The 26,439-nt window shown below is 43.8% G+C and overlaps 1 protein-coding gene across 4 annotated transcripts in view; it reads left to right on the plus strand.

The window, feature by feature from the left end:
* The first annotated feature begins 1,500 nt into the window (after window positions 1-1,500).
* Window positions 1,501-26,439, plus strand: part of LOC127568526 (bifunctional protein GlmU-like) — a 72,427-nt gene continuing 47,488 nt past the window's right edge. The window contains exon 1 of one of the 4 annotated variants that reach the window (XM_052012386.1): window positions 1,501-1,584. In XM_052012386.1, coding sequence (XP_051868346.1) covers window positions 1,582-1,584 — 3 coding nt within the window. In that variant the 5' untranslated portion in view covers window positions 1,501-1,581. The remainder of the gene's footprint in view (window positions 1,585-26,439) is intronic. The other 3 variants (XR_007956017.1, XR_007956018.1, XM_052012385.1) reach the window with 3 other exon arrangements.

The raw sequence follows: 26,439 nt of genomic DNA on the forward strand, positions 1-26,439 counted from the left end.
TGCTCCTGAAATATCCTATAATAAACCTCACACTATTTAGCTTAATTGCAGTCTGTAAATTGACAGCTCTGTATAAAACCACTAAACCCTTCACTTCCTGGGAACAGAGCCACAAGAGGTCAACATTAATCCATCTAACTAAAATCTCAATAAAATGCTGCTCCTATCTCATGGCAGACTGTGACCAGATGGGAGTATAGGTCAACCCAGCTCTCTGCGAGCCACACACGTTGCTGGTAAAAGCCCCTTAGTCTGGATCGCTGAAGCCACTTTGTTCCCTGATGTTCCACAGAAAGCCACATTTTCTTCATAAATTTTCCAAGATTCTGAAATACTAAATCCATTAGATTAATTTGAAACCTTGAGATCCCAGTTTGTGTGGTTACACTGATCAACGATCTCTTCCCTGCTGGGAGTAGGTCCAACAATTTCTTCTGTTTGGTCGGTCCGCCTTCCCGATGCTTGTCTTTTTGCACTGGGGTGTTCACATGGGCTGCTTACTCCAGAGGAGTACACAAGGGCCACAGCTTGGGGGATACACGGGAGAAATTGTGGAATTGCAGATTTTAGTTTCCATTATGTTATAGTAGGGGCATGTTGATTGTTAAGGACTACTGCCCACCCTCCCATGCTGTCAACGCCCTCAGCAACCTCACCTATCACCCCATCATTTGCTCAAGAAACACCCACATTATCACACTGAGCCCTCTTGTCCTCTGCTTGACACCCACTCAACCATCTTCCCAAACTCTGCCAATCTCCTAATTCTTCCCCATGTGATCCTCTCCCTCCACCCAGCTGCATGCATTCCTGTACTCAACTCACTTCCTCGGCTATGTTTGCAACTATAGGAAATGGCAAAGAAAAAGCTACATGCCAATGTATCAGAAGTGTACTTATTTTGAATTGGAAATCTATTAGAAAGCTGAAGAGATATACTGTCTCCACGGGCGATACACATAAAGAACTGGGGCAGGTTTAAACATTAGTTAACAATGTTTTAAAGAAAGGCATTTAATGGGTTAAATATAAGACATACACGGTTCGCGGTTCGCAGGTAGCTGGTAAATCGGGAAGGGGAGTACGTAAAAAGACGACGATTGTGAACTTCTGCCTTATACTACATGCATATTTAATTTGCATTGTCAATGCAACCCCACCACACACAGTCACAAGAACCGAGACTGTTTGGACATAGCTAGCCTGTCGGAATCTTTCCAAATTCAATGACCCGGAACATGTCAAGGCGGTAAAAAAAAAGAAAAAAATAAATCTTAGATTATCCCGGAACTGAAAACAAAATCAGTAGAGAAAGTCTGACAGCAAACGCGAAAACAACGTACGAATATTGGAGTAAAATCGATATTTTTATTGTTGGCTAATATAATCCACTAACGTTGAAACATACGGATAAATAAAGCAACTGGTGGTCCTTTCTACAACAAAAATGTCTTGTTATTTACACACTGCAACAAACAACAATGCTCCACTGGTTTGAGTGCATGACCTTTGGGCTAAGCCGCTGATTGACAGCGCGCCTGGGTGAACTGGGATAGTCCCGGGGATATTTGTTGTTGGGACATGGTGAGTTAACGTCGGATGTTTTTTGTTTTATAATTTGTTTGGCAACAGCAGCGAGGAAAACTAATGCCATGTATCCTCTTCTCGTCAGAGGATCGTGGAAATGCTTCCAACTGTTCTCTCCATAAACCTGTAAAGAGAAGTTGTTAGAAAGTCGGAGAATGAAAAACAGTGCGTGCCAGGCTGTGTAAAGAGGCTGCTTTATAACTAAACCCTTTTCACCGGGTTTATGAAACAACCTCGCAGTCATTTAACAATTTGGGGGTGGGCGGGAATAAACCTCTGTGCAAACTCCTTTAATTCGACTAATCTGATGATAGGTTTACTGTTTTCTAAATTTTTCTTTTATTTCAAAAAGTTAATTAATGGTGGTTCCTGGGGATTGTAATATCGCAAGGTGGACTCTGGATACTTTCGGGGGTGCTGTTTACAATAACAGTTAATTGACACAGAGTAATAAGGCTGTTTATCATAATTCAAACACATTCACTGCATGTGGTTCATTCATCATCACCAAATGCTGATTTCACTCCTTTTTCTGTCCTCGTAACTTACTAGGTAGCTGTGCAAATACAGCATAAATTCGTTCTTGGAGTAAGGTTGAAGGAAACTGGTTATATCTGCAGGCACTTGTGATCAGAAACAGGGAGAGGGATGGGAGAGAGATGGAGAATTCCCATAATGTCGCAGGATTATTTGTGCGTGTTCTTTCTTTATGAGCTGCTGTTTGATGGATTCTTGGTGAGAGGGACCACTTCTTTCTCAGTGAAAACCACGATGATGCTGGAGGAACTCAGCAGGCCAGGCAGCATCCGTGGAGAAAAGCAGGCGGTCAATGTTTCGGGTCAGGACCCTTCTTTAGAGGGAATAGTATGTTTTTGCGATCTATTCATTGATAACTGTTTTTCATCTTTTGAACAATTGTCTAACAAATACAATTTGCCTAGATCACACTTTTTTCGATATTTGCAGATTAGAAATTTTTCAAAAGCTACTATACCCTCTTTTCCGACACCTTACAAAATTGAAACCATGGAAAAAATTTTAGGTCTTAATCCTTATCAGAAGGGCTTGATAGCAATAATCTATGATTTAATTATGAAAATATGTCCAGAATCATTGGACAAAATTAAGAATGAATGGGAAAATCTTCACATGATGTAGATCCCCTTTCAATAACTTTCTAACTTAGAGGAATGGAGCTGACGACATAATATTGCTCTGTTTCTACTGAGAAGTTTTAGCCCAGTTTTTTTTCTTTTTTTTGTTTGTTTGTTTTTGCAATTTTTCTGTTTAGTTTAGTTTATATTGTTTATCATTTTTCTTATTGATTTGTTTTTTTTTCTTTTTTAATTTATATAATAAATCTTTTCCTTTCCTTTCTTTCATATTATATTCATTTACTAAGAGATCATTAGATCTACAGATTTTTCTGTATTTTATTGTTCTTTATGATTATCTATGCCATGATTGTTATCCTGATCTCTTTGTATTACATTGATAAACATTGATGCTATATATCAATCTGTATTAATTTGAAAACTAATAAAAAGATTGAAAAAGAAAAAGGACCCTTCTTTAGGACTGAAGATAGGAAAAGGGGAAGCCCAATATATAGGAGGGAAAAGCAGAGCAGTGATAGGTGGACAGAAGAGGGGACGCGAGGTGGGCTTCTTCTCAAGGTCACTTTCTAGGGTAGTTATGGCCAGACAGAGGAAACCCCGACTGGAACTGAAACCTCAGCTCTTTGTGCCCATCATCTCCAACTACTACATTCCTGTTTCCAAAGAAATGAACCTCAAGAATAGTTACAGGTAACATATTTTCAGATGAAGGATTAATGAGGTAAATGAGTGTTTCCTTTAGGATGATGTACCAGTTGGCTTGAGCCTCCATGCCAATAGGATGCAGTTGTTTTTGTAAGTTAACTATTACAACAACAACTAGGATTTATATGATCCCTTCAATGTAACAAAACATCCCAAGCTGTTTCACAGAAACATTAGACGGAGAACTTTAATACTGAGTCACACAAACTTGAACAGATGATTAAAAAGGATATTGAGGAAGGAAAAAGGTTGACATTTGTGATATTTCTTATGAAATTTTTGGATTTATTAAAGCTAACTTTTATCCTTTAGACTGTGTGAACAGATAGATGATTTTGTTCAGGATTATCCTCCTTCCCTTATGGATTCAGTTCCTGCTCCAGAGATCTGAGTGTATACTCAAGGCTGAGGGAATTCTACATTGTCATAAGTGCTACCTTTTTTTTATTAACTATCCTGTTTGCCTTCTCAGCCAGATCCCCTGCACTACTCAACTGAGTGCAGGGGAGTCCTCTTGTCATCCAGTCTAATATTTATTCTCCACTCAACAGAACTAAAATAAATGCGAGACACGGGAATTTGGCACTAAAATAGATTCTCTGATCCTTTATCTCATTGTTATTTTATGGTATTGTTGTACATGTAATACCTTCCATGTTTCCTTATATTACAAATATTGGCTATGAAACATTGAGTATGTTTTCATAGTTGTGTAGCGACTCACTGTCCGAGCAAGCAAACTGGCTCGGTGGTCGGGGTGCACGTTGTCGCAACGGTGAGGCCCACGGTGGGCCTTCGTCTTCCCCGAGCGACGGGGGAGAACCCGTGCGTGTGAAAAGTTGATGACGTAGCGTGTACGTCATTTCTGAGTTCGGAGGGCGGGAATCGCGCTCCTTAAAAGGCCTGCAGAAGGCGTGAAAATAAATCAGTCTTGTTCAACAGTTCACAGGCTCACGTCTTTATTTTCGTATCGCGGTAGCAGCTGCTACTTTGGTGACCCCGACGGTCCAAACGGATTTTGGACCCACACAATGACCGACAGCGCTGCAGCCAATGCAGTAGCACTCAAACTGCCCACCTTTTGGACGCTTCGGCCCTGCATGTGGTTCGACCAGGCCGAAGCCCAGTTTCAACTGCGGCAGATCACCTCCGACTCCACATGGTACTACCACGTGGTCAGCTCTCTGGACCAGGAGACAGCTGCCCAGGTCGGAGACTTCATCCAATCTCCTCTGGAGGAAGATAAGTACCCGGCCTTCAAGGCCCTTCTCCTTTGGACCTTCGGCCTCTCCCATCGTGAGTGCGCCGCCCGCCTGCTTCACCTCGACGGCCTGGGGGACAGATCTCCATCGGCCCTGATGAACGAGATACTGGCTTTGGCTGAGGGACACAAGCCCTGCCTGATGTTCGAACAGGCCTTCCTCGAGCAGCTGCCCGATGACATTCACCTGTTGCTGGCCTACGCCGACTTCAGCAACCCACGTGAGGTAGCCGCCTGGGCAGATATCCTTTGGAAGGCCAAACGTGAGAGCGGTTCGTCAGCCAAATCGCCAGACCACGTGCCCAACGCCTACCTAAACCAGTCCCAGCTGCCGAGCGACCACACCCCAGAAACACAGATGACGACACTGACGACCAGCTGTGTTTCTGCCATCAGAGGTGGGGCGCGGAGGCCCGTCGATGCCACCCACCCTGCAAGTTTCAGGGAAATGCCAGGGCCAGCTGCTGCTGATGGCTACGGTGGCTGGCCACCAACACAACCTCCTATTTGTTTGGGGCAAGCAGTCCGGCCGTCGCTTCCTCGTCGATACTGGAGCAGAGCTCAGTGTTTTGCCCCCGACCACCTGCAACACTCGCAGCAGGCAACAGGGACCCACCCTCAAAGCAGCAAACGGCACAACGATACGAACTTTCGGTACCCGTACAGTTCAATTACAATATGGCAACAGCCGTTTTACCTGGAACTTTACCCTTGCTGCCATCGCCCAGCCACTCCTGGGAGCCGCTTTCCTCCGGGCCCACAACCCGTTAGTTGACCTACGAGGGAAACGGCTAGTGCACTCCAGAACTTTCCAGACTTACTCTCTGGGAGAAGCCAGCCTACCAGCCCAGCGCCTGGACTCCATTTCCCTGTCTGGCAATGAGTTCACTAAGCTCCTAGCTGAGTTCCCATCGGTCCTGGCACCTCAGTTCACAAATTCGATGCCCAAGCATGGGGTGCAGCACCACATCACCACAACAGGGCCACCCATTTATGCTCGAGCACGACGACTCTCGACAAGCTCCGCCTGGCTAAGGAAGAGTTCCGCTACATGGAGGAGCTCGGGATTGTCTGCGGGTCAGACAGCCCCTGGGCCTCCCCCCTGCACATGGTCCCCAAAGCCACCGGCGGGTGGAGGCCCTGTGGCAACTACCGCAGGCTAAACGACGCCACCACCCCAGACCGCTACCCCGTCCCTCATATCCAGGACTTTGTGGCAAATCTACACGGGTCCCACATCTTCTCCAAGGTGGACCTCATCCGGGGATATCACCAAATCCCGGTCCACCCTGACGATGTCCCCAAAACTGTGATCATCACTCCGTTCAGCCTCTTCGAATTCCTTCGGATGCCGTTCGGCCTTAAGAACACTGCACAGACCTTCCAGCGGCTGATGGACGCGGTAGGCCACGACCTGGACTTTGTGTTCATTTATTTAGATGACATTCTGATCGCCAGCCGTAACCGCCAAGAACACCTTTCCCACCTCCGCCAACTGTACATCCCGCCTCAGTGATTTCGGCCTCACTATCACCCAGCCAAGTGCCAATTTGGACTCGACTCTATCGATTTCCTGGGCCACAGAATCACCAGCAAGGGAGCAGCACCTCTACCCGCCAAGGTAGATGCAATCCACCATTTTGCCCATCCCAACACGGTCAAAGGCCTGCAGGAGTTTGTTGGCATGGTTAACTTTTACCATCGTTTCATCCCTGAAGCAGCCCGTATCATGCGCCCTTTGTTCTTGCTGATGTCTGGCAAGGGCAAAGACATTGCCTGGAACGACAAGGCCGCGGCTGCCTTTGTTAAGGCCAAACAAGCCCTAGCAGACGCCGTGATGCTGGTACACCCTAGGACAGATGTCCCAACCGCCCTCACGGTGGATGCATCCAGCACTGCGGTCGGCGGGGTACTAGAACATCTAATCGAAGACCGTTGCCAACCCTTGGCATTTTTCAGCTGGCACCTTAGACCACCCGAACTTAAATACAGCGCCTTTGATCGAGAACTACTAGCGCTGTACCTGGCGATCAGCCATTTTCAGTACTTTTTAGAAGGCAGGCCTTTCACCGCTTTCACTGATCACAAGTCATTGTCTTTAGCCTTCTTTAAGGTCTCCGATCCCTGGTCGGCCCGCCAGCAGCGACATTTGTCCTACATTTCCGAGTTCACGACAGATAGCCAACATGTCTCCGGAAAGGACAATGTCGTTGCTGACGCACTTTCCAGAACGACCATCCACAGCCTGTCCCTGGGTGTAGACTACGTGGCCCTGGCTGACGCACAGCAAACCGACGACGAGCTGCCCAGCTACAGAACCGCAGTTTCAGGCCTGCAGCTCCAAGATTTCGTAGTCGGCCCGATCAACGGACCCTTCTGTGCGACGTCGCAAACAGATCAGCCCCGCCTGATAGTCCCCTGTAGTCTGGCGGAAATGCATTTTCAACTCGGTACTCGGGTTGGTGCACCCATCCATCAGATCGACTGTCCAACTAGTCGCCAGCAGGTTCGTTTGGCACGGCCTGCGCAAGCAGGTCAGTGAGTGGGCCAAGACTTTTCCGCACTGCCAGACATCAAAAATCCAACGACACACCAAGGTCCCACCGCAGCAGTTTGAGCCTACCTGTAGAACGTTCGACCACGTTCACGTTGACCTCGTCGGTCCCCTGCCTGTTTCAAGAGGGGCGCGGTACCTCCTTACCATGGTGGACTGCTTCACGAGGTGGCCGGAAGCAACCCCCCTCTCAGACATCACGACCGATTCCTGCGTCCGGGTGCTGCTCACAACTTGGGTCTCGCGTCTTGGTGTTCCGGCCCACATCACTTTGGACAGAGGCGCTCAAGTTACCTCCAGCCTATGGTCTGCATTAGCGAACATGCTAGGAACGCAGCTGCACACCACCACGGCCTACCACCCTCAGTCAAACGGGTTGGTAGAACGTTTCCACTGCCAGCTGAAATCAGCCCTGATGGCCCGCCTCACAGGTCCTAACTGGGTCGACGAACTGCCTTGGGTCCTGCTTGGCATACGCACTGCCCCCAAGGAGGATCTCCATGCTTTGTCAGCTGAACGTGTGTATGGTGCGCCCCTGGTCGTCCCAGGGGAGTTCATACCCGCCCTTAGGGGACCAGAGGAACAACCTGCAGCGGTCCTGGGAAGGCTGCGCAAGAGGCTCGGCAGCCTGGCACCGATTCCCACGGCGACATGGTCAGTCCCCATCATGTGTGCCCAAGGAACTCCAAGACTGTAAGTTCATTTTTGTTCACAGGGGCACACCACGGGCACCGTTACAACGACCAAACGAGGGGCCATTCCGGGTCATCAGAAATAATGGGTCCACCTTTATTTTGGACATTGGGGGCAAGGAAGAAGTCTTCATGACGGACCGCCTCAAACTGGCCCACTTGGACCTACAACAACCGGTCGAGGTCCCGACACCATGATGCAGAGGCCGACCACCCAAGCAATGGCTAGCGCAGCCTGTGAACTTTGGGGACTGTGTCGCCGGTTCTTTGGGGGGGAGGGGGGAGGGGATTGTGTAGTGACTCACCGTCCGAGCAAGCGAACCAGCTCGGCGGTCAGGGTGCACGTCGTCGCAACAGCGAGGCCCAAGATGGCGCTGGGCCTTCGTCTTCCCCGAGCGATGGGGGAGAACCCGCGCGCGCGAAAAGTTGATGACGGAGAGTGTACATCATTTCCGAGTTTGGAGGGCGAGAACCGCGCTCCTTAAAAGGCCCGCGGAAGGCACAAAAATAAATCAGTCTTGTTCAACAGTTCACAAGCTCACGTCTTTATTTTCGCATCGCGGTAGCAGCCGCTACAGTTGTACAAATTTGAGTTCTATCGAATGAAACATTTAGCCAAAGCTCTTTATTCCTTTTGTCACCAACCACAGTGCATCTCCCTGTCATCACCAACCTCAGGACATCCCTGCTCTCCAGTTATTCACTTACAGTCCATGAGTGAATTACGTCTCTTGCTTAAAACTTCCTGCTTAATTCTGACTTCAAATGGTGCTTCAAGTGAGGCCTGTGCACAGTTTGTTCCCCTTATTTAAAAAAGGACATATAACATTGGAGGCAATCCAAAAGAGATACGCTATGCTAATTCCTGGGATGAAAGGATTGTCCTATCATGAATAGCTGAAGAAGTTGGATCTATATTCTTTGGAGTTCAGAAGAATGAGGGGTGATCTTATGGAAACATATAAGATCTTAAGGGAGCATGACAAAGTAGACAAGGAGACATAGCACAAGATAAGGGGGTGATCATTTAAAACTGAGATGTTTAGGAATTTCTTCTTCCAGAGGGTGGTAAATCTCTGGAATCTGTACCCCAGAGTTCTGTGGAGGCTGGATCATTGGAGGTATTTAAAGGGGAAGAACCATAGAACAATACAGCACAATACAGGCCCTTCAGGGGAAGATAAATGTTTGAAAGATCAAGGAATTCAGGGTTATGGGGAACTGGCACAGAAGAGGAGTTGAGCCCTGGAGCAGATCAGCAGGATTGTATTGAATGCCAGGAAAGGCTTGAGGGGCTAGGTTGTTTGCTCCTGCTCCTATTTTCTTGTTCTTGTATGTGTTCCAAACTCCTCATCACTGACTATTGTGACATGGTTTTGCAGGACTATTTAAGTAAGAATGATTGTGGTGTATTTATTCATATTGGTCTCTTTTATTTCTCTGCAGTTTTATATGAGCCTAACTGCGCCATTTCTTTTTTCCAACTTCTACATGACACAGCCACTGTGTAGCAAGATTATGTGCTTTAACGTGGCAGGGGACACAATGCAGATTCAAGCAGAATCATTATTGCTTTTTAAGTGTGATTTCAAGCTCTTATTATATCTTGGGGTCAGACAATTCATCTAATGGGGCTCAGGCAGTTCATGAAATTATTGCTTGTTAATCAGTTCCAGGTATCTTCTATTTTTGTCAACAGCCTTTCTACAATTAATTTGCAAGTGATTTTGCAATGGCATAAATATTCATCAACAATTTCAGACCGACTACACTACTGAATACTTCACTTTTTCTAAGTATGGCACAATTAAGGCCTTTATGGTTTCTCATATATAGGACATCTAATTATTCCATATTACATTATAAAATAATTGCTGGTATTTGAAGCTCTTCCTGTCTAACAATGGGAAAAGTCTTTTTTTAGAATTCATCCTCCTCCTCTAGTTCCTTCCTTCCACTCATGAAGGCATTGATTCATTCCTGATTGTTCCATTGTGGCAGCTTCAGTCTAGCCCCTTACCCAAATGGTTATCCTTCTCGTATTAGTCCAGTGAGCACTCTTCAGCCACTTGAGGCAAATTGCACTGTCTTGATCCTACCCTCAGCCAGTGTCCACAGGATTGTGGATATTGACCAGAATAACAACCCAAGACAATTTTATATTTCTCTTCTGTGGTCCACAGATGTTTTGATCATCTGAAATGTCTAACGTTTACATTGCTGAGATCACCTAATTCAATGCACACAGATGCTGATATGTATGGTTTTGTTATACACTAGCTATTGCATTTACCAGTTAAGCAAAGGATATAAGCTTTCATCCTAACTCGGTTATTACAATTGCAATGTTGAAGTTGCCACCATGTTCAAAGGTCAATCGAAGTCTAGAATACAAAATCAGATTCTACGGGTCTGGTAAATTTCCTTTTTTTAGCCTGTTGCAGGTGTTGGGTTAAAAAGCTGGCTAGGTTAGACTTAGCTGTCCCTAGTGATGTTCTGGCAGTTTTGACAAAATTAACTCTATTGGCATTATGATATTAATGTTTTCTGGGAGCTGCCTTTTGCCGGTATCATTTGTCATTCTTTCAGCTGCTGATGCTGGAAAAATCCTGGAAAGTTGAGCATTAAGCCCAGTTCACATTGTTCTTCCTCTGCTGAGTGCCCCTGTTCTTGCACTGACCACAGGCCTTCTGCATTCTTGTGCTGAACCAGTTGCTGGCACATGCAGCAGTGGGGGAGCGTCAGTGAACGACTCCTCATTTTACACACTTGCATTAGTCGCACAGCTTCCTGGCCAGTGGCCATGATTTTAGACCATGGTGTCTCCTCTAGGGCATCTGTTGATGCTGACTTCTTGCTGTTTGCTTTCTTGATAAGGTATCCTTGTGTGTCTTGTAACCAGCACACTTTCCATAAGCTTTTCCCAGATCTCTTCAGTGCTACTTGCAGTGTTAGGTGCTGGGAAGAATGGACCATACCATTGACAGTCTAGCATATAATGCTTTTCAGTGTGAAGTTGCATATCTAGCAGGTAAACAGTAAAGATCTGTATGTGAGAAGTCTCATTAATTTTAAAATAAAGGGAAATTTAGGGTCATACTTCATGGTCATGGCTACTTCTTTACGATGGTAAGAAAAGAGGGAAAAATGGCTGAGAGGTTTGACTGAATTCATCTCCTAACAGTACCGCATGTAATCTATTCTCCTGCAGCCATCCTATCTGTTATATATAGGAGAGCAGAAAATGGATTGTGTATCAAGGACTTACTGCGTCCCACACACATGCTGGCTTGGAAATAGGTAACCATTCTTTCATCGTTCCTGGATCTAAATTCTGGAATTCTCTACTAAATAGCACAGTGGGAATTCCTTCACCAGAAGGATAGCAGTGGCTCGAGAAGTCATCTCACCACCACCTCCTTCAATGCAGTTTGGGATGGGCAAGTGCTGGACTAACCAGTGACACCTTCATTCTGAAAGAAAATAAAAGAAAATCAAGGACAAACCAATCAAGACACAAGAGACTGCAGATGCTGTAATCTAGAGCAACAAACAATCTGCTAGAGGAACACAGCAGGTCAGGCAGCATCTGTGGAGGCAGAGGGATGGTCAACATTTTAGGTCGAGACCCTGTGTCTATGTGTTTGAATTAGATGGACCACTTACAGTTAAGCAGCAGGCTTTACAGAACATTGCTGGGAACTTTCCAGATTTAATGTGGGTCTCCGAGTCTGTAAGAGAAAGATGGAGTCGCCAGCGAGTACAATCCCTGACCTAAAGCTAGTCCTGTTATGTTACAAGGTTCATGGTGACCCCTAGAATGTTAAGGGTAGTGGATTAGAGGATAGTACTGCATTTGAATGTTGGGATAAGGTGATGAGGGGTTCCCTCAGTGGAGATGGACATTGACTAACACTTCTGTGGCATAAATGTTACCTGCAGTTTATTACCCCAAGCCTGAAAGCTTTCCAGGTCTATTTGGAGATGGGGATAACCCACTTCATTATCTGAGGAGCTGTGAATGAAAATTGTTGAATAATGCTTTTTTGAGGCAGAGATCAGCATTCCCTACCTGGCCTAGTTTATATGTAGTTACAGACCCACTCACTATGGTTGACCCTTACAGTTAGTTACACTATTGCTTTAAAACTATAATGAATATAACCGAGTAGACCACAAGCCATTGAATTGAAAATGTAACATTGTGAGAGAACCTTCACTATGTTGGTTGAAGAAGTTGACTCCCATTCAGTTTCCCAAGGGAAATTGAATTAATTAGGAAAAAGTCCACTACAGTGGACTCCTGGGCAATTCTCAGACATTGAAGAAAATATAATGGTACAATTACAAAATAGTTATCGCTACTAAACAACCACACTCATGCAGTCTGCACGGCTATTCCGATTTTTCAATGTTGTGAGAAGAAGTACAAAAACTGCTGTCCGTATTTACTGGGAATAGATTTGGCTGTAGATTTTGCATTTAAATATAATGTCATTCCACATTTGTTTAAATTGACTGTTTTATCATTTATCTTGATGTGCATAGCTTTAATTACATTTTAAAGCTTGAGAATTACAGCAATACGATGTCACTTAAGGATCAACATCTGATGTATTCATTAGTAATAGAGTGTTTCAGGGTATGAGCTAGATAGTTTAATCATTTCTCAATAAATTGCAGGCATGTATCAGTGATACCCAGTGGATGTCACTCTGTTTCCACAAGGAACAGGGAAAGATGTTACCTGCATTAGGGCACTGGGAACAAATCAATGGTTGAATATGTTTAAGCCCTTGATCCATTTTATGTGCAACTGTTGTGCACACCTCCTGACTCTTTGTGTGTATATCTTTTTGCCAAGTGTTGTGCATATCCCACACACATGGCTTCTTGCTTCACGTTAATGACTTCTTGCTGCACTTTGTGCATAGTGTCCTGTTGGAAGCTGTGAACCATCTCCTGCTTCAAAAAAAAGGGACGCGATCAGAATGCAACAGTTTGCGGAGGAGTTGTGTGAAGTGAGGGTTAGGAGTTGCAGTGGGGGTACAAGACAGAGAAAGAGGAGTTGGTGCGGCCGCATTGATAGTTTGGGAGCAGAAGGAGGGAAACAGTCTGCAAATGGTGGAGGTGAGAGTGGAGAGTAAATGAGGTTAGAGAAAGGATTCTTACTTTGACAATTCCGTTGAAGTCATTGAAACTTTGTTCTGGAAGCCAGTTTCCTGGCTTGATGTATATTTGAATATTTTTCCATTGGCAATGGGACCATTGCCTTGGGGATATTCTGCCCTGTGTTCCATCCCTGCCTCCACAGCCTAAGACCAGGTCATCACAATAGCACTGGAGAACCTAAGTGCCCAATTTACAGGCTTAACTGTAACCACTTTCACAGGCCTTTCTGTCTGTAGCCACAGTGGACCTACCCTTTAAGAGGTGCGGGAGACCTGTAATTTCCATTAGGGAGGCCCAATTTCTTGCTGTTGTAAGCAGATGTTGAGCCAGTAAGATGCACTGGCACTGCTGGTTGCATGCTGAACCCGCCCGTGATAGTTAGGTCCTAGGCCAGTCCCTGCCCCCACATGCACAGCGTGTGAGACTTATCTCCTCTACATTCACTTTCAGGATCAAGTGAACATTTCCATCCAGATTACACATGGTCTGGAATAAAAAGTAAGCACAAGGGAGAACATACTTTAAAATGTCCTTTTAAAAGTGGCATATAATCTGCAGATAAAATGTAGATCAAGTGAATGGGATCCCTGTGCAGGTATTTTCATAATACTCGCTTTCCTGGCAAAGAAACAAAACATCCTGTGTACCGCAGTCTGATAAGGCATTCAGATCTTTGTAATAGGTGTTGGATTTTTTTTATATGTGCCCACACAGCAGAACATCTGAGAAGTGTTTATTCCTGAGTCCATAAGATGGTCTCATTGAAAATTTATAATGCAGTAGGAGGTCATTCAATCCATCACATCTGTGCCTATTGAAAAGAAGCTATGCAAACCAATCCCACCTTCCAGCACCAAGTCCATAACTCTGCAAGTCATGGCTCTTCAACTACACATCCAAGTACTATTTAAATCTGATAAGGGTTCCTTCATCTAACACCCTTCCAGGCAGTCAGTTCCATGTCCCTACCACACTCTGGATGAAAATATGTTTCCTCATTTCCCCTGCAGTCTTTCTACCAATTAGTTAAAGCCTATGCCTCCTGGACTTTGACTCCTCTGTGAAGGGAAATTGGTCCTTCCTATTTACTCTCTCCAGATCCTTCATAATTTTCTACATTTTAACTAAGCATGTCCTTGGTCATTTCTGTTCCAAAGAAAATAGCACAGCTAATCCAATCTTTTCTCATGACAAATATCTTCCAGACCTAGTAGCATCTGCCTAAATCTCCTCTGCACCCTCTCCAGTGCAATCACAGCTTTCCTGTAATGTGGTGGCCAGATCTGTACTCAGCTTTTGGTCCTTAGTCTCTTTAGTGTTGTGTACCAGCATATATGCTATGCCCTTATATCTTACATAGGAGTATAGGATATACAGCTTACAGCTCAGCGTTCAACACCATCATCCCCTCAGTATTAATCAACAAGCTTCAAACCTTGGGCCTCTGTACCTCCTTCTGCAACTGGATCCTCGACTTCCTCATCGGGAGACCACAGTCAGTGCGGATCGGTAATAACATCTCCTCCTCATTGACAATCAACACAGGCGCACCTCAAGGATACGTGCTTAGCCTATTGCTTTATTCTCTCTACACTTATGACTGTGTGGCTAGGCACAGCTCAAACGCCATCTATAAATTCGCTGATGTTATTGGCAGGATCTCAAATGGTGATGAGGAGGCATACAGGAGTGAGATCGATCGGCTGGTTGAGTGCTGTCACAACAACAACCTCACACTTAACGTCAGCAAGACCAAGGAACTGATTGTGGACTTCAGTAGGGGGAAGTCAGGAGAACACATACCAGTCCTCGTTGAGGGGTCAGCGGTGGAAAGGTTGAGCAGCTTCAAGTTCCTGTGTGTCAACATCTCAGAGGATCTATCTTGGGCCCAACAAATTGATGCAATCATGAAGAAGGCACGCCAGTGGCTCTACTTCATTAGCAGTTTGAGGAGATTTGGTATGTCACCAAAGACCCTTGCAAATTTCTGTGGCTGTACGGTGGAGAGCATTCTGACTGGTTGCATCATCGCCTGGTATGGAGGCTCCAATGTACAGGATCATAAGAGGCTGCAGAGGGTTGTAGACTTGGCCAGCTCTATCACGGGCACAACCCTCCTCAACATCGAGGATATCTTCAAGAGGTGCTGCCTCAAGAAGGCGGTATCCATCATTAAGGACCCTCACCATCCAGGACATGCCCTCTTCACGTTACTATCATCGGGGAGTAGGTACAGGAGCCTAAAGATCCACACCCAATGTTCTAGGAACAGCTTCTTCCCCTCCGCCATCAGAATTCTGAATGGTCCATGAACACTGCCTCGTTATTCCTCTTTCGCACTCTTTATTTATTTTTGTAATTTATAGTAATTTTTATGTCTTGCACTGTACTGCTGCTACAAAACAAATTTCATGACATATGTTGGTGATAATAATCCTGATTCTGATGATTTATAAATTATAGTGTATTTATGAAAGAAAAAAATCTTATCTGTAAAATTACAAAATTACAAAAGTTTACAGACAAGTTGAACAGAAAGGGAATTTTACACTTATAAGAGACGTCAATAACTAGGAGATCTAGATTCAGCAGCTTCAAGTTCCGTCTTGGAGGATCTATCCTGGGCCCAACACATTGATGCAGTCATGAAGAACGCACTCCAGCGGCTCTACTTGGTTAGGAGTTTGAGGAGGTTTGGTATGTCACCAAAGACTTACAAATTTCTATAGACGTACAGTAGAGAGCATTCTTACTGGTTGCATCATAGCTTGGTGTGCGGGCTCCAATGCACAGGATCGCAAGAGACTGCAGATGGTTGTAGACTCAGTGAACTTCATCACAGGCACAACCTCCTCACCATCGAGGACATCTTAAAGAGGCAGTGCCTCAAGCAGGCGACATCCATCACTGATGACCCTCGCCATCTGGGATGTGCTCTCGTCTCATCACTACCATCGGGGAGGAGGTACAGGAGCCTGAAGACCCACACTCAATGATTCAGAAACAGCTCCTTCCTCTCTGCCATCAGGTTTCTGAACGGTCCATGAACACTACCTTGTTATTCCTTTTTTTTGGCAATATTTATCTACTTTTGTAATCTATAGTAATTTTATGTCTTTGCACTGTACTGCTGCTGCAAAACAACAAATTTCACATCATCTAAGTCAGTGATAATAGTTCTGATTCTGGGTTAATTGGTAGTAATCGGTAGTATTAGAGGGAAGTTGAGAGAAAAGTTATTTCCGAGGATCTGGAACTCATTGCCGATTACTACCAATTAAGGAGGAAAAGAACCTTACCACTGATAGAGCAAATGGCCTTCTTCTGTACCTTAAATTTTATGATTCTTTGATAGAGATCAGTAACATGTCAACGCAAAACTGTGTCAACAACGTCACAGAAAAGGCAATCTCTAGGACCCGTGGCTCCATTTTGAATCTGTCAAATGTGGGGTATTTCTCTTATTTTAGTTCCATACTTCCATTGGTATCACAGGTTATCTGATCAACTGATGTTTGTGAGAGGCCTAATACTTGTTTCAGGCAGGTGTCAGGGATGTCTGAAAAGCTATCTTTCCAAAATGGTGCTGCCTCCAATACAGACACAAATGAAGTGTAGAATGCTGCCCAAATATTGATCCTTTCTGCATCCACTCCTAAAGTGCATGAAAGGCAGAAGCAAATGCCACCACATCCCCACCACATTTTGCACTTTTAAATTGTCTATGCTTTATGTGATGTGAAACAGTCACGATTTGCTTCTATTCTGATACTGTTACCTTGCATGAGTAGATTTATTATAAATCTCATTGCACATTATATATTTTAAGTAAAAGCCACTCTGAGTAGCTTTACCATCGAGTAGACATACTTTGCAGAATTCTCATCAATCAATGTGTTCTGAATGGAATATTTTAACAGAGAAAGCTATTATAGATGTATACAGTGGTTGCACTGTGTGAAATAATGTCTGATGACTTTTGAATTTGTGAGTAATATAACACATTAGATTTGGAGAACTTCAATTTGAAAAAAGCAGGATTTACCATTCACTCCTGGCCTTGGAACAAGCTGAAAAGAAAATCAATACCCTGATAGCTTTATTGAAGGTAGGAACATGGAAAAGGTTTGAATAGAAATCCTGTGCCTAATCTCTCTCACCTCTTGGAGATGAATAGTTTTGGATGCCTGGGGTCTACACCTGGATTCATTACTGATTCTTCAACTTCATAAACATTATTACTTAAATTTCAAGTGCTTCACATTAGTAGTTGCAGAGCAGATTTAATAAATTGTATCACTTACAATCTCAGCGCTACAACAAATACTGAAGTTGTGAAATAGCTTGTTTGCAATTCCAACTACATAATTTTTTAAACTGTATTTAACCCATTGAAACAACTGGTCTTAAACTACTTTTCTGGTTCTTTTATGTTGGCAGATCAGAGTGGGCAAAGCACATTTTCCCTCAGTATTTCATTGCCTGTTGATATTTATGAGATAGTATAAGTTAGATGTGCAATAAGTTTTCCTGAAGTGACATTAGAAAAAAAATATGTGTTGTCAATGTCTGCACATTCTGGAGGCCATTTCAGATGTGGTAAAGACTTGAGGGCCAAAGATGGCAGATGAACAAAACAAACCTTTCAAAGGATTTATTCATCAAATAATAAGTAGTTGAACTTTTCAAGAAAAACACACAAAATGAGGCATTAATTCCTCTTGGCTATTCCCTATTCTCTATTCATTCACATTGTAATTTTTATATTATTGGTTAGGGAATTAAGAACTTGAGGGCATAGGTTTAAGGTGAGAGGGGAGAGATGGAACCTGAGGGGCAAATTTTTCACCCAAAGGGTGGTCAGTATATGGAATGAGCTGCCAGAGGAAATGGTTGAGGCAGGTACATTAACAACATTTAAAAGTTACTTGGACAAGTAAATGGATAGGAAAGGTTAGAGAGATATGGGCCAAACGTGGGCAAATGGGATCAATTAAGATAGGAATCAAAGATCGGCATGGACCAGATGGGTCAAAGGGCCTGGTTCCATGAGGATGACTCTAGGACTCTACTATTGTGTTTTATTCATGTTCCATGACATTTGCCAAATTGTGCTTTATGCTTCAGGAGAGATAACCTTGGGGAAATCTATCAGGCTCAAAGTCCAAAGCTTTGCCAAGTTGCCAGTGATATGAACTGTTGGCATGGGATTTCGAATCAATAGAGATGAGATAGTCATTACTATCTAAGATGAATGAGATACTGAGGTAGGCAGATATATCATTGTGCATTCTGCTCACATCAAGCAATGGCAGTTAGGAGTTTTGCTGTATTCACCTTCCAAAGCAATTCACAGCCAATGTATGGTCAATACCAATTTGCATACAACCAAATTACACACCAATAAAATGATCTGCTAACCTGTGTGTCAGTGGCATGGGTTGAAAGAAAGACTTGGATTTATATTGTGCTTTTCACCTCAGGATGCCCTAAGACTCCTGATAACCAACATAGTACATCTAAACTATGTATATTTTGAAAATGGTGAAGAATAACTTCTGGGCAAAGCATCCAGGAGAGGTGTTGTGCCTTTCAAATGGTAACAAGGACTTTTTCAAATCTATCTGAAAGGCAGAAAGGACCTTGGCTTAACTTTTCACCTGAAAAGTGGTACCCCTGACAGGATGGCACTCCCTCTGTAGTACATTGTGTCAGCCCAAACCTTGGTCGGATTCTCGAGTAGGACCTGAACTGTGACCTCTCGATTCAAAAGGTGAGTCAACTGTCACTTGAGCCAGTCCTCAACTAAACCCAGAATCCTTGGCCTTGTTCTCGTGAAAACAGAAATATATGGTTCTCGGCAATGCTGCATTTTTTAGCACAGCATGAATTCTGGAGTTTCGAGAAATTGGAGGGATATGATGGAAGGTAAAAGTAATTCCGTGTTATATTTTCTTAAGACGTAGAAGGATGCTATTTGGCCCATTGAGTCTATGCCAGCTCTCAGAGCAATCCCATCATTTACACTCCCTTCCTTCCCTATAACCTACTCTCTTTTATATGCCCATCAACTCCACCCTGATGCACCTACCACCTCGCAGATGAGGGTTAACATATGGTAACTAATTAATCTACCCATCAGCACATCTTTGGGATGTGAGAGGAAACCAGGGCACCCAGGGAGAGAGCCCATTCTCCACACAGGCAGCACTGGAGGTCGAGATCGAACCTGGATCCCTGGAGTTGCGAGGCAACAGAATTACCTGCTGCCCGGTTGGGGTAAAATTGGCAACGTGTGGGGAATTTGTACCTGTCTGCCCCAGTGATGTTTGCAGAGAAATTCATCCAGGCACCTCATGCACTTCCAGGGCACACACTGTTGGTGGTCTTTCACATCAGCCAAATTTAACTTGTAGAATTTAAAATCATGTCTGCACCTCTTAAAGGGGAAATGCTCACTACCTACAACCACTGGCAAGAGTCATTGGACAGAGCATTGAGTGGAAGGACTGAGATGAAAACATGCTTCTCAAATGTCGCTTTCAAACCACAGGTAGAAGGGCTGGAAACTGAAAGAAATGAGCGATGCCTTTAGGCACCTTGGAAGCTCTTGTGGTATGAGGTAAGATAGCATTGGGAGGATTGGATACTCCATTGGTGAATACCAGAAATCGTGCTCCAAAGGCAATATTTTACTGGTAATATGAAGCACGCATTAATGTACAGACTATGAATCATGATTGAACTTCCGTACAACAGGGACCCGATAATGCAGAAAATTATGTGTGTAATCCAAACACAGTTCTTATCTGTTATACTTTCTTCTAAAAGGGAATGATATTCACATGAGAAGGTTAAGTTTGTAAAAGAGCAAGATGTTGATGAAATTCAAGTAAGGTTCCAGTTCAAAAATATTTTTTCCTGCAGTGACTATATGGAATTAACTTGATGTTCAGAACAGGTAGACTGTCCCTGACAACAAATAAAGTGCTGCAGGAACTCAGTGGGTCAGTCAGTATCCATGGAGGGAAACGGGCAGTCGATGTTTCGGGTCGAGACCCTTCATCTTTCCTCCAGCACGTTGTGTGTTGCTCCAGATTTCAGCATCTGCAGTCTCTTTTGTCTCCATTAGACTGTTCTTAGTCTGAGGATGGAATAGCTTGACTGAGTAAAGAGGCTTCTCTTGTTCTTTGATTTCCTGCACTTATTACAAGCTCTGGTACAAAAGACAGGACCAATTTTGATGCTCGCAATTTTGTGCTCAAAGTTCAATTGGTTTTACTGTGATAGAGTCTGAATAGTAGAGTGCTTCCTTAAAATCTCTGATCAATAATTTCAGATACAAGAATAATGCAGCAAACATTTTTTTGGGAGCCCAAATCAGTTGAGGTGCTGACAGTGACAGAATGATAATTTACTGGTGCTGCTGATTGCATTTGCTTATCTCTTATCTTCTCTGTGTTCCATTGTTCAATGTCTTTCCATTGATGGATGACAAGACCTGGGAGGGGAGACTGAGGGAGTGCTTGATAGTTAACACAAAGTCACTATCACTTAGAAATGAGCAGTTAGAAAGACAAATTGCCCTTCTTTCAAACACAAAATGTATTAACTGCCTCAGCATTTAATTTGGGCATCTCAGGTTGATAATCCGTCATCTCTTGTTCCTACCATGTACAAAGTACTTGCATCTAACTGTTAGGTTTACAGATTATCAAAGTTATCTTGTACAAGGTGGTACAAAACAGGATTAAAGCTGGTATGTCTGATGATGGAATTTATATACCAAATTATTTGAACCATGACAGTGATTCTTCTCCCCATGAGATTCTATCCAAAGCACTATTTCCCATTCTGATAAAATGTAGGAATTCCAAAAATATTATTGCTCTTCCTGTATGTTTAAGCCTTATTTTTTAAGGTTTGACAATATTCCTCTTAAGGTAAAATTGATGCCTTACAAGGAACATTATTGTGCTTCTTGCCTGACGTCTTATTGCATGATTCTCAAAATTAGTAAAGCGAACAGAATGTTGTTGTTTATTTTGCAGGATTTTGATGCAAAATTAGGAAGGTTATGCTTCAGTTATAAAGTGCATCGGTGAGACAATATCTGGACTATTGTGTCGAGTATTGATCTCCTTATTTAATGAAAGTTGTGAATGGAATAGAACCAGTTCAGGGAGCGTTTATTGGACTGATACGTGGAACAGGTAGGTTGTCTGAAGGGGAATGGTTAGACAGGTTAGGCTTGTATCCGCTGGAGTTTAGATGAGTGAGATGTGAGTTGATTGAAATAAATAAGATCGATGGGGATCTTGAAAGGATAGATGTGGAGAGGATATTTCCTCTCGTGGGAGAATCTAGAATTAGGGTCACTGTTTTACAAATAAGAGGTGGCCTTGTTTAATACAGAAATGAGGTGATTTTATTTTTCTCTCAGAGGGTCATGAGTTTTTGTTTCAATCAACTCACATCTCACTCATCTAAACTCCAGCAGATACAAGCCTAGCCTGTCTAACCTTTCCCCTTCAGACAACCCACCCGTTCCATGTATCAGTCCAATAAACCTTCTCTGAACTGGTTCTAATCCTTCACAACTTTCGTTAAATAAGGAGGTAAATATTCTCCGCAATACTTATTGAAACAGGCCCTACAGCTTAGCTCATCCATGCCGACCAAGATGCCCATCTAAGTTCCTCCCACTTGTCTGCATTTGACCCATATACCTCTAAACCTTCCCTATCCAATGGTGGAGCAGGCTCGAGGAGCCAAGTGGCCTCCTCCTGTTCCTCATTCCAATGTTTCTACTTCTCATTGTCAATTTCTCCCCCTCTGTTTAGACAAGTCCAATATTCTTTGTGTAAGACAGAGGGTCCAACAATTTGCAGACTTTTGCCAACTTTGATCTATAACAGACTGTTAACGGTGTGAAATGTACTTATCATGGCACCTTTGTTGGATCTCTCCATCTTGTGAAAAATATGTGTGGAACTGTTGATTTTATCCCATGCTGCGCTCTTGATCACAGTTTTGAATTAAAAATGCTCATATTGTTTAACTCATAATTCTCTGCCTCATTGAAGGAGGCTGTTGGTTCTCAGAGCAATTCCATTCCCTGCTTATTTTCCTGTAACATGTTTTCTTACATATGTTCGTTAATACGTCCCTCCCCCCACCCCAAATCACCCACCAATCACCTACGCTGGGATGAGTTACAGTAGCTAATTGAAATAACAGACAGTTATCTTTGGGATGTGGGAGGAAACTGAGGGTCTGGGAGGAAATCCATGTGGTCACAGAGGGAACCTAGAAGCTCCTCACAGAGGTCACGACTGAACCTGGTTTGCTGGAGCTGTGAGGCAGCTGCACTACCCTCAGCAGCACGGTATCACCATCACACTGAATTTCAGTGGTGAGGCGAAAGTGATTGCCTTGACATTAAGGCAGCATTTGACAAGTGCGGCCTCAAGGACCCTGAGTAAAACTGAAGTGAATTGGACACCTACTCCTACCTCACAAAAAGGAAGATGATTGTAGTTGTTGGAAGTCAATAATCCCAGACCCAGGATATCACCGCAGGAGCATGTCAGGGTAATGTCCCAAGCCCAACCATCTTAAGCCATTTCAAAAATGACCTTCCTTCCATCAGAAGGCCAGAAAGGTGGGGGTGTTTACTGATGCTTGTATAATATTCAGATCCACTTGCAACTCCTCAAAATGAATTGGCCCACACCTAGATGCAATGTGACTTAGACAAAATTCAGCAATGGTGTGATAAGTGGCAAGTAACAATTGTACCACAAGTGTCTGGTGATGACTACCTCCAACAGGAGAGTATCTAACCATCTACCCTTAACATTCAGTTGTATAACCATCACTGAAGCCCCCACTATCAACATCCTGGGGACACCATGACCAGAAATTCAATTGGATCAGCCTCATAAATACTGTGGCTACAAGAGCAGGTCAGAGGCTGAGGATCCTGTGACAAGTGACACATCTCCTGACACCCGGGGCCTTTCTATCACCTACAGGGCACAAGTCAGGAGTGTGATGGAATACTCTGCACTTGCCTGGATGAGTGCACTTTCCAATAACAGCAAGCTGAACACCTTCCAGGACAATGAAAATCAAAGGAAAAACCTGTAGTTTCAGGAAGTTAGAAATAAAAAACAGAAAATACTAGAAGCACTCTGCAGGTCAGGCAGCAGATATGGAAAGAAAAACAGAGATGATGTTTCATGTTGGAGACCCTTTGTCAGAACTGGGAAAGAGAGATTAAGCAAAGATAATTTTAAGTTGCAGTGGAAGTGGTGTGAGGGATGAATATGGGACAAAGGGAAGATCTGTGATTGGGTTAGACTTGGTCAAATAGATTCAGGGGGCAGTTAGGAGGTAATTACACTTCTTAGTCTGTGTTATGTTTTGTTAATAGTGGGGCTGTGGGACAAAAAAGTGTCATCACCCTCAAAAACACAGGGATGGATTCAATTTCCCAGCAGTTACCTGGTCAGGATCAGATTGCTGTTTGTTGGAGCTTGCTGTGCACAAATTAGCGAATCTTGCATTCCCAAATACCACTACTCTTCAACACAATTTATTGGCTATAAAGTCCTTCAAGATTATCAGTAATCACAAAAACTACTGTGTGAATGAAATTTATTTTGAAGCTTATTTCTTTCTGAAGGATATCTGATAAAACTTCCAAAAGTTACAATTAGACAATTACATAAATTTCTATCATAATGAAGATTAATTTAGTGTTGGTCAAGATGTCTTCTGATTTCTTTTCAGTCCTTTTACCTGAACATCTCTGAAGTTGCTTGTTAATATTTTGTGGTATTATTTGATGAAGTAAATTGCAGCAAAATTGGACAAAAACACATTGCCTCTCATTTCATACAGTGACTCTTTTGATTCATTCTTAGTCAGTTATTGATCAGTAGCTGTATTTTTCTCTTTCATATATCTTCAGATTGCACCTTATTGGATAAAGATGTACAAAATGATGCCAGACATTGGCCTTGCCTCTTGTTTGGCCTTGCTTCTTATTAGGCTCTTGTAGTTGTGTTTGGCTGTTTCTTTATACTACTCTCAATACAATTTTTTTAAGTGAAGATGGGAAATGAGCACTTAAAAAACACAATTTCTGTGGCGCTATAATTGCTTGGAGAATAGACTTCAATATGGGGAATTATGGATATGTGCAGATGATCTTTGAACATATGTGCAGCACCATAGTGACCGCAGTGTTTAGTACACATTGCACCCTAAGTGCTCCTTATGCATAAGCTCAAGCTCTATCAGAGATAGCCAAACCTGTTTTAAAGCTTCTGGTTTAAAACTCAGCAGATGTAAGATTAGCTCTATAATTGTAATGTGCAGACTTTCTATTTTTGTCATTTACATCTCCCTAGGAGCCAAGAAATGTGAATGACATTGAATTTTATATTCCAGCCCTTCTAAGTTTAAAAATAAGAATGCATCTTCAGGGTTTATTCTGATACAAGCGAAAACTCAGGAATTTCAGCAACGAGCCCAAATCTGCAGCTCCCTGTGTGTTTTGTGAATTTGGGATATTAGTGATAAACCACCCTTCTGAGTGTTTGGTTTGAGTTAGTAGCAATATTCTCTTGTCTCAGATGGAAGATGTCAGACCCAGACTTTGTACTGGAGACTGGAGCTCCTTGTTCTGATTTCTGGTTGATGCCCTGTGGTTTATGAGCACTTAGTAGGTCTCCTATCATTGAGTAGTGTTTCTTTATTAAAACCTGGCACCGTTTCAGTGGGCCAAACTCCTTCCTTCTGTGTCGTCTCTATGACTTTACCCTTTCTTGTCCCAGCAACTAACAATATTATTCCTAGTTACGACCATGCAGGAAATGCTTGCATCACAGACTGTGAGGCTGTTGGTCAGTCCGCTCATGAAACCGTTAGGTGAAACCTGACAGCATAAATAGCAGTGATGCTTCACTCCCCAATGAGCTCAACGCCTTTTATGCACAATTTGAAAGGGAGAATAACACTCCACCAGTGCGAATCCCCACAGCATCAGGCGATCCTGTGATCTCTGATTTGGAGGCCGACGTCAGAACATCCTTCAAGAGGGTGAACCCTCACAAGGCGTCAGGCCCCTATGGTGTACCTGGCCGGGTACTGAAAACCTGTGCCGACCAATTGGCTGGAGTGTTCAAGGACACCTTCAACCTCTCACTGCTGCAGTCAGAGGTTCCCACCTGCTTCAAAAGGGCGTCAATCATACCGGTGCCCAAGAAGAGCAGGGTGAGCTGCCTCAACAACTGTTGCCAGGTAGCACTCACATCTACTGTGATGAAGTGCTTCAAGAGGTTAGTCATGGCTAGAATTAACTCCTGCTTGAGCAAGGTCCTGGACCCACTGCAATTTGCCTACCGCAACAACAGGTCTACAGCGGACGCAATCTCACTGGTTCTCCACTTGGCTTTGGAGCACCTGGACAATAGCAAAACATAGGTCAGGCTGCTGTTTATTGATTATAGCTCTGTGTTCAACACCATCATCCCCTCAGTACTAATCAACAAGCTTCAAAACCTGGGCCTCAGTACCTCCCTCTGCAACTGTGATCCTCGACTTCCTTATCTGGAGACCACAGTCAGTGCGGATTGGTAATAACATCTCCGCCTCGCTGACAATCAACACAGGCGAACCTCAAGGATGCATGTTTAACCCACTGCTCTACTCTCTCAACACTCATGACTGCGTGGCTAGGCACGGCTCAAACGCCATCTATAAGTTCATTGATAACACCACTGTCGTTGGCAGAATCTCAGATGGCGATGAGGAAGCCTATGGGAGTGAGGTAGGTCGGCTCATTGAGTGGTATCGCAATGACAACCTCGCACTCAACATTAGCAAGACCAAGGAATTGATTGTGGACTTCAGGAAGGGGAAGAAGAGAGAACACACACCAGTCCTCGTTGAGGGGTCAATGGTGGAAAGGGTGAGCAGCTTCAAGTTCCTGGGCTTCAACATCTCAGAAGACCTATCTTAGGCCCAACACATTGATGCAATCATGAAGAAGGCACGCCAGCAGCTCTACTTCATTTGGAGTTTGAGGAGATTTGATATGGCACCAAAGACTCTTGCAAATTTCCACAGATATATGGTGGAGAGCATTCTGACTGGTTGCATCACCACCTGGTATGGAGGCTCCAGTGTGCAGGATCACAAGAGACTGCAGAGGGTTGTAGACTCAGCCAGCTCCATCAGGGGCACAACCCTCCCCACCATCAAGGACATCTTCAACAGGCAGTGCCTCAAGAAGGCAACATCCATCATTAAGGACCCTCACCATCTGGGACACGCCCT

The sequence above is a fragment of the Pristis pectinata genome, chromosome 3, assembly GCF_009764475.1.
Source record: "Pristis pectinata isolate sPriPec2 chromosome 3, sPriPec2.1.pri, whole genome shotgun sequence".
NCBI classification, from domain to species: Eukaryota; Metazoa; Chordata; class Chondrichthyes; order Rhinopristiformes; family Pristidae; genus Pristis; species Pristis pectinata.